A 13066-nucleotide genomic window follows, 5' to 3' on the forward strand; every position below is an offset into this window, starting at 1 on the left:
TACATTGTCAACAATGATTTATACTCTGTTTATGAAGAAACAACGAAGTTCCTGCGTTTGGTTTTGACCCTACCCTCATCTACAGCAAGTAGTGAACGAAGCATGAGTACTCTTAAACCAGTGAAGAATTATTTAAGGAATTCAATGTCCAACATCCGGCTTTCGTGTTTGAGCACGTTAGCAATAGAAAAGACACTACTTGGAGAGCTATCCAGTGATCAGATCTTTGTAGACCGAGTTATAGACTTATTCGTGGAAAGAAAAGACAGGCGCATTGCACTTGTGTACAAGAAAATATAAGTGCTTCTTCTCTTGCTGCTGGAGTTCTACAAATTTGTCATCGTTTCTTGAACAAGTTAGTTATTATTATTATTATTATTATTATTATTATTATTATTATTATTGTTGTTGTTGTTGTTAGTGGCGGTGGAAGTGGTAGTGGTAGTGATAGTAGTAGTGGTAGTTGTTGTTGTTTTATTTGATGCATTTTGTTTCATTTGTTTAAATTATTGTTTATTGTACTATTATGTCTCCCTATAATAACTGTAGAGTCTCTCCAGCTTTTACAACCGCGCTACGCCAATGATGTCCAAACAACTTTGCTTTGGTTCACTCTGAGATTCCTGGACATTTCCCTTGTTGAGGGCCCTTCCTGAAACAACAATGCGGACGCGATCGAACCGCGGTGTTGACCATCTAGACTTGGTTGAACTAAGCCAACACGAGCCGTGTTCCCCGTTCCTGGTGGAATGATTGGAACTGATCGGCTGTCGGACCACCTCCGTCTAATAGGCGCTGCTCATGCATGGTTGTTTACATCTTTGAGCGGGTTTAGTGACATCTCCGAACATTCAAGGGGACTATGTCTGTGATACAATATCCACAGACAACGTCTATCTTTAGGAGTTCTGGGAAGCGGGGTGATTCAGAACTTTTTTTGATGTGTGTAGGTATAACTCCGATTGCTTTCACAAGCTGTTTCACACGAGCAGGGATGTGTTGAGGGTTTTCTTTATAGCATCGAAAGTATTTAACTTAATTTAAAATCAACCTTCTCACTTAAATAAGGAACTGATATGTCGCCATAAAACACACATTCATATTCATCTGAAGACCACGTGTCTGAATTTAATTCGGCTGTATCCGAAAAGAAATTCAAGTCTTCAGAGCGGTTTCTTATATTGTCTACCAAAGACTGAAAAAATTTCTTGCGAAATGTTTGAAATTTGTTATACTTATAGTAATCGCGACCAATTTCAATATGCGCGTTTCCTCCTAATTCTCAGCGAGTCATTAGTTTTCAGAGTTTCAAGGGCTTTTATAGCCACGTCAATTTCTTGTTTGGCCTTAAGGACTGATGAATTTCTGTTTTACATAAGGAATGATAATATTTGCAGAACTTTTAGGGCCTCATACAGCACAACTAATTCCATTGTAAGCATCCATTTTGTGAAAAATTTTAGCAACCTTCGAAATCCGGATCTGTCACGATTTGATTGGGAACCACCGTGACTCAGTTTTTTGGAAATACGGACAAGACAAATGAAAGCCTGGCCTGGTTTTAATAGCTGAGAGGGCAGTTTTTTGTGAAACACCCTGTAGTTGTCTTTGATTATTGGGACTTTGAGAAAACACAAAATATAGGGAAGTTAAAAACGTCTGTTTGTGGTACACATCTGCCACATCATCCAAAACATTATGGTCAGCTAGTTCCATTTTGTAGTTCGTACAACGCACGGCAATTAAGTTCTTATGTAAATGACTACGCATTAGAGCTGCCACGCCTTTGTAATGTGCAAGCATTGTTGATACATCAAGTGAAGAAATGCCAACAAGATGGTTTCTTAATACATGGTATTTAATGTTATACTGGGGCTGGTAACAGTCTACCGGAAATACCTTCTCCTCCTCCACTTCCTAAGTCAACGATATCGAAAAAATAATTCAAGCAACGCCCTCAGAAGACAAACGAACATGTATTATTTAACAGATTTTACAGGAAATCGTTGTACTTTTGTCCACCATGACACTGAAGATTGTATCCGATTCTGTAAGGAAGTAAGTAAGATTATTATTCATGTCTTCTCCTTTAAACATAATGATATTTCGGCGTTAATGCTTAGAATGAAGCATACAATTGACTGAAAAAGATTTAATTTTTGTAGTTCCATTACTTCGAATAGGATTTGAATGATAATTTCTGATCAGCTATTACATATGCGGATCTGGACAACAAAGGAGTTGTAATTACTTTTTCTTGACGTTGCTTTCTTCACAACTTTTCACTTTCACTCGCGCATTTTTCTATATTTTGCTTTTCTTTGCTACGTATAATTCTACATATTTCATGTGTGATTTGCACTTTGCATGGTCACCAGTTTTACCACATAGTTTTTTGGTGTTATTTGCAGAAACACCAGCTAAAGATCGCATTATCGACAAGAACATGTGCCATGTTTTTCGCCTTCAGATCACGATCTTCTGATCACACTGTGTATATTACCAAGCTTTTGTCATTCACAGACAGCCACAGCTTAGTTTTTTTCCAGTTTTGAAAAAGGGTAAGGGTACACAATATCCCACCACAATTTTAAGCCTAATGTTACTCCCATTCGTACTTTAAGAATTCTTACAGTTCTTAGTCCCTGGAGATTCAATATCTTTCTCTTTGTTAGCACCTTCATTACCGTTTTTATTTTTAGACTGACCTTAAGTTTTAACTCTTTTAGCGCCACCGTTAGTATCGTGACTGTCAATGTTCGCCCACGTTTCTGGGAATGAACTGCTGTTAAGGAATGACGAAATTTTGCTTTGTTTGCAAGACATGCTGAAATTCCGTAGCTTTTCCAGGTAATGAATGCTACATACTCGCAGGCAACGGATGTCAGAGCTTACGTTAGATTAAAGCAACAATTACAGCTCGAGAAGAACAATTCAGTTTGAAATGTCTTCAAATGTTTAAATACATAACGCTTCTTTCCGAAATCAGTGAGAAAACATGTTAATAAAGCAACGATTACAGCTCGAGAATGACAGTTCAGTTTGAAATGTCTTCAAATGTTTAAATACATAACGCTTCTTTCCTAAATCAATGAGCAAACATGTTAATGTTAATGTAGTAATAGTGTATTAATATTTGTATTTTCTGTGTACAGTTCCACAAATTTAAATTAAATGTTAAGTATTACATATCCGATGAGGGGGAAATAAAGATTGGGATTGGATTGGTAATTTTAAATCAGAGGGTGGGATGATTTGATGCCGAGGGGGAGGGGGCGTGGAGGGGGGGGGGGGGAATCCCTGCCATCCCCCTTGCAAATCGCACGCTGCTCTATTGAGATCGAAGCTACGGTCGCAGGTTCGAATCCTGCCTCGGGCATGGATGCGTGTGATGTCCTTAGGTTAGTTCGGTTTAATTAGTTCTAAGTTCTAGGCGACTGATAACCTCAGAAGTTAAGTCGCATAGTGCTCAGAGCCATTGAGATCGAAGTTGAGTGTGACAGTGAAGTTACCTGATTGCGTATAACAGGTCTGGTGGAGCCAAGTTAATTGTTGGATGTTTTTACCGGCCACACGATTCCTCTGTGACGGATCTACGGCCAGTAGCGCGTAATACGCATATCTTGCAATACTAGTAGGAGGCGATTTCAACCTACCGAGTATAGACTGGGACGTCTGTGGACTAATTGTGGGGCTACAGTCAGACAGTCTTGTGAAATATTTTGGACACATTCTGTAAAAACAGTCTTGAGGAGCTAGTTCGGCAGCCCAGACACGATGGAAATATTTTAGACCCTGTAGCTAGAAACAGGCCGGACCTTATCGACAGCGTCAGTATAGAGCCGGGAATTAATGACAATGATGTCATTATAGTAACTATGGTTGTGAAAGTTAAGAAATCAGTCAAGAAGGCTAGGCGAGTGTTTCTGCAGAGGGTAAGCAGTTGAGAGCATCTCACTTAGTCAATTGAAGTCATTTAGCAGTAACATGGACGCAGAGGAATTATGGGCAAAGTTTAAACAGACTGTAAGTTGTGATCTGGGGAACTATATGCCTACTAAGTGGATTAAGGACGGAAAAATCCACCTTGATTTAAAAACATAATCCGGTAATGCTGGGGAAGCGAAGAAAGATTGTTGTACTCTCGGTTCAAAAGAGAACGCGCAGATGACGATAGGCAAAGGTTAGTAAATATCTGTGCGTCTGTGAAAAGATATATGCGCGAAGCATACAACACCTACCACCGTCATACCATAGCAAAACATCTGACCGAGAACCCGAGAAAATTGTGGTGCTATGTAAAATCGCTAAGCGGGTCTAAGCCTTCCATCCAGTCAACAGTTGACCATTCTAGTGAGACAATCGATAAAAGCAAATGAAAGCAGAAGTTTCAAATTTGCGTTTAAGAAATCTTTCACACAGGAACATACCGTCACTTGGCCATCGAACAGACTCCCGCATGGAACAAATAGTAATAAGCATCACTGGCATAGAGAAACATCTGAAAGAGTTGAAAACAGTTAAGTTGCCAGGTCAAGATGGAATCCCAGTTCGGTTTTACAAAGAGTACTCTACGACATTGGCCCCTTGCTTACCTTGCATTTATCACGAATCTCTCTCCCAGTGCAAAGTCCCAAGAGACTGGAAAAAGAGCATGGGACTTCTGTGCATAAGAAGGGTAAAAGAACGGACCCGCAAAATTACAGGTAAATATCCCTAACATCGGTTTGCTGCAGAACCCTTGAAAATATTCTCAGTTCGAAAATAATACATTTTCTTGAGAGAGAGAAGCTTATGTCCACGAGTGAGCACGGTTTTAGAAAGCATCGCTCGTGCGAAACTCAGCTTGTCCTTTTCTCACATGATACCCTCAAACCATAGATGAAGGGCAACAGGCAGTTCCCATATTTCTACATTTCCGGAAAGCATTTGACACGGTGCCCCACTGCAGACTTAACGAAAGTACGAGCAAATGGAATGTTGTTGTTGTTGTTGTGGTCTTCAGTCCTGGGACTGGTTTGATGCAGCTCTCCATGCTGCTCTATCCTGTGCAAGCTGCTTCATCTCCCAGTACCTACTGCAGCCTAAATCCTTCTGAATCTGCTTAGTGTATTCATCTCTTGGTCTCCCTCTACGATTTTTACCCTCCACGCTGCCCTCCAATACTAAATTGATGATCCCTCGATGTCTCAGAACATGTCCTACCAACCGATCCCTTCTTCTAGTCAAGTTGTGCCACAAGCTCCTCTTCTCCCCAATTCTATTCAATACCTTCTCATTACTTATGTGATCTACCCATCTAATCTTCAGCATTCTTCTGTAGCAGCACATTTCGAAAGCTTCTGTTCTCTTCTTGTCTAAGCTATTTATCGTCCACGTTTCACTTCCATACATGGCTACACTCCATACAAATACTTTCAGAAACGACTTCCTGACAATTACATCTATACTCGATGTTAACAAATTTTTAATTTTCGCAAGCGCTTTCCTTGCCATTGCCAGTCTACGTTTTATATCCTCTCTACTTCGACCATCATCAGTTATTTTGCTACCCAAATAGCCAAACTCCTTTACTACTTTAAGTGTCTCATTTCCTAATCTAATTCCCTCAGCATCACCCGACTTAATTCTACTACATTCCATTATCCTCGTTTTGCTTTTGTTGATGTTCATCTTATACCCTCCTTTCAAGACACTGTCCATTCCGTTCAACTGCTCTTCCAAGTCCTTTGCTGTCTCTGACAGAATTACAATGTCATCGGCGAACCTGAAAGTTTTTATTTCTTCTCCATGGATTTTAATACCTACTTCGAACTTTTCTTTTGTTTCATTTATTGCTTGCTCAATATACAGATTGAATAACATCGGGTATAGGCTACAACCCTGTCTCACTCCCTTCCCAACCACTGCTTCCCTTTCATACCCCTCGACTCTTATAACTACCATCTGGTTTCTGTGCAAATTGTAAATAGCCTTTCGCTCCCTGTATTTTACCCCTGCCACCTTCAGAATTTGAAAGAGAGTATTCCAATCAACATTGTCAAAAGCTTTCTCTAAGTCTACAAATGCCAGAATCGTAGGTTTACCTTTCCTTAATCTTTCTTCTAAGATAAGTCGTAGTGTCAGTATTGCCTCACGTGTTCCAACATTTCTACGAAACCCAAACGAGCAAATGGAATAGGTTCTCAGATACGCTGATGAGCTGAAACATTATGACCACTGTCCACCGCCAAGCTGAATGCCTCCGGGTGGTGCTGCAGGCACGTGACGCAGTAAGGAAAGGATGTAAGCGGAAGAGAGACGAATGGACAGTCATCATAGCGATGACACTGGCCGTAAATGCGAAAATCGACTGATATAAAAGGTTTTGACAAAGGGCACATTGTTATGGCCCTGCGGCTGGAAACGAGAATATGTGAAACGGCGAAGCTGGTCACTGTCGTGAGCGCCTATGGAAAGTGGTTGAAGATGGCGAAATAACGAGTAGGCTGTATGGTACTGGACACCACATCTCATCACAAAACGTAGAGGTCGAAGGATCATCCAGGATAGGCAGCGACCTGTAGCATATCTGAAGACAGAGAATAATGCTGGTGCGGGCGCAAGTATTTCGGAGCACACCGTTAAAAGGCCATTGTTGAAGATGGAGCTCCACATCACACGACCCCTGTGTGTTGACCGAACGACATTGTCAGTTATGATTGCATTTGGCACAGCATCGCCGTGGATCGATAGAAACGTGTCGCCTGTCGAATCAGTCGCATTTCTTGTTATACCAGGTAGATTGTTGGGTCCTTACACGCCAGCATTCAGGCGAATATCTGCACGAAACATGCACTGCGCCACAGATGCAGGCCGGTGAGGGCACAATTATGCTGTGTGGTACACTGAGTTGGTATTTCGTGGGATTTATGGTGGTAATCGAAGGCACAATGACAGCAGCGGACCAACTGCATCGCTTCATGCTTGAAGTCTCCCCCTATGGCGATGGCATCTTCAAGAAGTATAACTGTCCATGTTGCAAGGTTAGAATCGTGCTACAGTGGTTTGATGCGCATTACAGTGACCTCGCATTGACGTCTCGGCCAGCAAATGTGCCTGCAACACACACAGGTCGCCAGCTGCGTGCCCGTAAACTACCATCCCATAATTTCCGAGAATTGCTTGACCTGTAAGTAGACATATTGTGCCACTTACACTATGTGATCTAAAGTATCCAGACACCCCAAAAACATACATTTTTCATATTAGATGCATTGTGCTGCCACCTACTTCCAGGTTCTCCATATCAGCGACCTCAGTAGTCATAAGACATCGTGAGAGAGCAGAATGGGGCACTTGGCGAACTCATGGGCGCTGAACGTGGTCAGGTGGTTGGGTGTCACTTGTGTCATACGTCTGTACGCGAGATTTCCACTCTCCTAAACATCCCTAGGCCCACGGTTTTCGAAATGATAGTGATGTGGAAACTTGAAGGGACACGCACAGCACAAAAGCGTACAGGCCGACCTCGTCTGTTGGCCGACAGAGACCGCCGACAGTTGAAGAGGGTAGTAATGTGTAATAGGCAGACATCTCTCCAGACCATCACACAGGAGTTCCAGACTGCATCAGGATCCACTGCAAGTACTATGACAGTTAGGCGGGAAGTGAGAAAACTTGGATTTCATGGTCGAGCGGCTGCTCATAAGCCACACATCACGCCGGTAAATGCCAAACGACGCCTCGCTTGGAGTAAGGAGCTTAAACATTGGACGATTTAACAGTGGAAAAACGTTGTGTGGAGTGACGAATCACTGTACACAATGTGGCGATCCGAAGGCAGGGTGTGGGTATGGCGAATGCCCGGTGAACGTCATCTGGCAGCGTGTGTAGCGCCAACAGTAAAATTCGGAGGCGGTGGGGTCATGGTGTGGTCGTGTTTTTCATGGAGGGGGCCTGCACCCCCTGTTTTGCGTCGTACTATCATAGCACACACCTTCGTGCTTCCCATTGTTGAAGAGATATTCGGGGATGGCGATTGCATCTTTCAACACGATCGAGCACCTGTTCATCATGCACGGCCTGTGGCGGAATGGTTACACGACCGTAACATCCCAGTAACGGACTGGTCTGCAGAGAGGCCTGACCTGAATCCTGTAGAACACCTTTGGTATGTTTTGGAACGCCGACTTCGTGCCAGGCCTCACCGACTGACATCGGTACCTCTCCTCAGTGCAGCACTCCGTGAAGAATGGGCTGCCATTCCCCAAGAAACCTTCCAGCACCTGATTGAACGTATGCCTGCTTGAGTGGAAGCTGTCATCAAGGCTAAGGGTGGGCCAGCACTATATTGAATTCCAACATTACCGATGGAGGGTGCCACGAACTTTTAAGTCATTTTCAGCCAGGTGTTCAAAAGGTTCAAAACGCTCTAAGCACTATGGGACTCAACATCTGAGGTCATCAGTACCCTAGACTTAGAACTATTTAAACCTTACTAACCTAAGGACATCACACACATCCATGCCCGAGGCAGGATTCGAAACTGCGACCGTAACAGCAACGCGGTTCCGGACTGAAGCGCCTAGAACCGCTCGGCCACAGTGGCCGGCCTTCAGCAAGGTGTCCGGATACTTTTGATCACATAGTGTATATCCGGAATCCTATCAAGGACTTGAAGAATCTCTGTTGTACTATGCTTGAAAAGTGGAACAACATGCTATTAAACAGGTGGTCATTATGTTTTGGTTCATCGGTGTAAGCGAGTGACTCGAAGAGCTCTTCAATAGCAGAAGCCGGCATATTGTCGTCGACGGTGAGTGTCTTTCAGAGACAAGATATTGTTAGGAGTGTCCCAGGGAAGTGCGATGAGACCGCTATATTTTATGTATACATAAATGATCTGGCGGACAGTGTGGGCAGCAATATGCGGTTATTTGCTGATGATGCTGTGGTGTACGGGAAGCAGTCAAAGTTGAGTGACTGCAGGATGATACAAAATGACTTAGACAAAATTTCTAGTCGGTGTAATGAATGGCAGCTAGCTCTAAACGTAGAAAACTGTATGTTAATGCGGATGAGTAGGAAAAACAAGCCCATGATGTTGGTTGTATCCTCCTTGACACAGTCATATCGTTTATACACTCCTGGAAATTGAAATAAGAACACCATGAATTCATTGTCCCAGGAAGGGGAAACTTTATTGACACATTCCTGGGGTCAGATACATCACATGATCACACTGACAGAACCACAGGCACATAGACACAGGCAACAGAGCATGCACAATGTCGGCACTAGTACAGTGTATATCCACCTTTCGCAGCAATGCAGGCTGCTATTCTCCCATGGAGACGATCGTAGAGATGCTGGATGTAGTCCTGTGGAACGGCTTGCCATGCCATTTCCACCTGGCGCCTCAGTTGGACCAGCGTTCGTGCTGGACGTGCAGACCGCGTGAGACGACGCTTCATCCAGTCCCAAACATGCTCAATGGGGGACAGATCCGGAGATCTTGCTGGCCAGGGTAGTTGACTTACACCTTCTAGAGCACGTTTGGTGGCACGGGATACATGCGGACGTGCATTGTCCTGTTGGAACAGCAAGTTCCCTTGCCGGTCTAGGAATGGTAGAACGATGGGTTCGATGACGGTTTGGATGTATCGTGCACTATTCAGTGTCCCCTCGACGATCACCAGTGGTGTACGGCCAGTGTAGGAGATCGCTCCCCACACCATGATGCCGGGTGTTGGCCCTGTGTGCCTCGGTCGTATGCAGTCCTGATTGTGGCGCTCACCTGCACGGCGCCAAACACGCATACGACCATCAGTGGCACCAAGGCAGAAGCGACTCTCATCGCTGAAGACGACACGTCTCCATTCGTCCCTCCATTCACGCCTGTCGCGACACCACTGGAGGCGGGCTGCACGATGTTGGGGCGTGAGCGGAAGACGGCCTAACGGTGTGCGGGACCGTAGCCCAGCTTCATGGAGACGGTTGCGAATGGTCCTCGCCGATACCCCAGGAGCAACAGTGTCCCTAATTTGCTGGGAAGTGGCGGTGCGGTCCCCTACGGCACTGCGTAGGATCCTACGGTCTTGGCGTGCATCCGTGCGTCGCTGCGGTTCGGTCCCAGGTCGACGGGCACGTGCACCTTCCGCCGACCACTGGCGACAACATCGATGTACTGTGGAGACCTCACGCCCCACGTGTTGAGCAATTCGGCGGTACGTCCACCCGGCCTCCCGCATGCCCACTATACGCCCTCGCTCAAAGTCCGTCAACTGCACATACGGCTCACGTCCACGCTGTCGCGGCATGCTACCAGTGTTAAAGACTGCGATGGAGCTCCGTATGCCACGGCAAACTGGCTGACACTGACGGCGGCGGTGCACAAATGCTGCGCAGCTAGCGCCATTCGACGGCGAACACCGCGGTTCCTGGTGTGTCCGCTGTGCCGTGCGTGTGATCATCGCTTGTACAGCCCTCTCGCAGTGTCCGGAGCAAGTATGGTGGGTCTGACACACCGGTGTCAATGTGTTCTTTTTTCAATTTCCAGGAGTGTATATCTGGACGTAACGTTGCAAAGCAATATGAAATGGAACGAACATGTGAGAATTGCGTTGGGAGGGGGGGGGGGGGGGGGGGCGAATGGTCGATGTCGGTTTATTGGGAGAATTTTAGGACAGTGTGGTTTGTCTGTAAAGGAGACCGCATATAGGACGCTAGTGCGACCTATTCTTGAGTACTGCTCGAGTGTTTGGGATCCATACTAGGTCGGATTAAAGGAAGACATCAAAGCAATTTAGAAGTGGGCTGCTAGATACGTTACCGGCGGATTTTGAGGAACGCTATTGTGAAAATATAGGGAACCGGCATTTGAAGCTGACAGCAGAACGATTCTACAGTCTGCAAGATATATTTCGCGTAAGGACCACGAAGATAAGATTCGATGAATTAGGGCTCGTACGGGGGAATACAGACAGTTGTTTTCCCTCGCCTATTTGCGAGTGGAACAGAGGGGAAATGAAAAGTAGTGGCACAGGGTACCCTTCGCCACGCACCGAACGGTGGCTTTCAAAGTATATATGTAGATTTAGATGTAGATATTAGATTTAAGTTACTCTTCTATAAGCACTAAAGGCACAGAAATTGTTTTTTTATGTGAAATATGAGTACACCTTACCTGTTAACGTTGGATTGTAAGTCTTTTTTTTCTCCCGATGGAACCTCTGTAGTAACTGTCGTCTCGAAATCGCTTGTTTCTGAGTCCGGAAACATGCAGATCCCCCTGTAAATGAAAACCACATTAACTGTGTTGCTAATAACTGTAGCATCAAATTTGCATATGCGTCGTCACTACAATGAAAAACATATGGAAGACAACGAAAAAGACGTAGAACAGGGGAACATATCGGTGATTGTAACTATATGTAAATTGTTGACATGGCTTCTTTAATCTTCAAATAACTACAGATACTGTAGTCAGTTCAAAAATGGTTCAAATGGCTCTAAGCACTATGGGACTTAACATCTGACGCCATCAGTCCCCTAGACTTAGAACTACATAAACGTAACTAACCTAAGGACATCACACACATCCATGCCCGAGGCAGGATTCGAACCTGTGACCGTAGCAACAGCGCGGTCCCGGACTGAAGCGCCTAGAACCGCTCGGCCACAGCGGCTGGCTGCCTGCAATAAGTGTTCCAGTATTTTGTTAATCAGAAAATTCCGCGCAGAGCAATGCCATTGCAACATGTAAGTGTAACATACACAGCTGTCCCCAAAATCAGGGAATAAAGTAACGAAATATCTTCTTATATACAATCTGCTATGCGGTGTTCTTATAGCAGACGGCCACTTCGCAGATGAAAAACATATAGCGATGGGATCGTATTATTCAGACTGATAGAAGAGCAGCCTTTCGTTCAATGAGACGAGGAAATTTATGAAGTGGATTCTAACGTGGACAATATGCAAATTATCCTCTACGAACATGTTAAGTGAATTCGCAGTTGTTGGCCAAGAGCTATTTAAGATCAAAATTTGGATAATGTTCGAACACTTGACATGAGGAAGATTACGTATATACACTGCTGGCTATTAAAATTGCAACAGCAGGAAGAACGTAAAATAATGAAATTTTATTTACTGTTCATTTACTGTATAGTGGGGAGAATAAATGATTTAATTTGTGCGTGATTTGGGGATATACAGGATGCGAAGTTTAGTAGGCAGAACTGCCACCTCTGGCAGAATAATGGCTCTAAACTTGTCTGGGGATCGAGTCGAACCGAACTTTGATTACAGGCATATTGCTTCTGCTCTATGTCAGACTTCATCTGCCGCAGCGCAGGCGCGTGATGGCGTATCAGTTTCTCGGCAACCCATATTTTCAGTGGGTGAGAGACCTGAAAGATACGCTGGCCAGGACAACAGTCGAATTTCGTCTATATCGAGGTAGGTCAGGACAGTACGGCCAGTATACGGACTTGCGTTACCTCGGTAAAAGATAACTTCATGGAGATCTCGAAGATAGAGCACATCCACTGGTCTTTAATCGTCTAAAAAGTAACGCCTTCTGTTCAAGTTACTAATTGTGCGGAGCAGAGATGAACATGTTAAATGCCTAACGGCAACTCATACCATTACACTAACAGCTGGGCCCACATGACAATGACAAATGATATCGGTCTCCTTGGAAGTTCGTCTGTTGTGATGCTGTACGAAGAAATGGGAGTCGTTCTAAAAGATGGCGCTGCGCTACTCGTGTATCCGCTGCTGTCGTTATGCATACCACTGTCGTATAGAAACCTCTCTTGCTGCAAGCAATACTATTTCCTGGCTCGAGGTATGCGAGGTGGCTATACGATACTGCACGGCAGGGCAAACGATATACTGTATGTTTTCTTTGGCGCTAGTCGTGTGGGGCCGTTAAAGTCCTTCATGGCGATGAGTATGGCGCTGTTGGATTCACTGATTCCGTATTCGCATTGTAACGGATGGCTCTGAGCACTATGGGACTTCTGAGGTCATCAGTCCCCTAGAACTTAGAACTACTTAAACCCAACTAACCTAAGGA

The 13066-nt window shown here is 44.5% G+C and overlaps 1 protein-coding gene across 2 annotated transcripts in view; it reads right to left on the minus strand.

Annotated features, from left to right (window-relative positions):
* LOC124555390 (sodium-coupled neutral amino acid transporter 9-like) overlaps window positions 1-13066 on the minus strand; it is a 354431-nt gene that overhangs the window by 180143 nt on the left and 161222 nt on the right. For both annotated transcript variants that reach the window (XM_047129284.1, XM_047129283.1), the window contains exon 2: window positions 11168-11272. In XM_047129284.1, the coding sequence (XP_046985240.1) occupies window positions 11168-11272 (105 nt within the window). The remainder of the gene's footprint in view (window positions 1-11167; window positions 11273-13066) is intronic.

The sequence above is a fragment of the Schistocerca americana genome, chromosome X (genome assembly GCF_021461395.2).
Source record: "Schistocerca americana isolate TAMUIC-IGC-003095 chromosome X, iqSchAmer2.1, whole genome shotgun sequence".
Taxonomy (NCBI): Eukaryota; Metazoa; Arthropoda; class Insecta; order Orthoptera; family Acrididae; genus Schistocerca; species Schistocerca americana.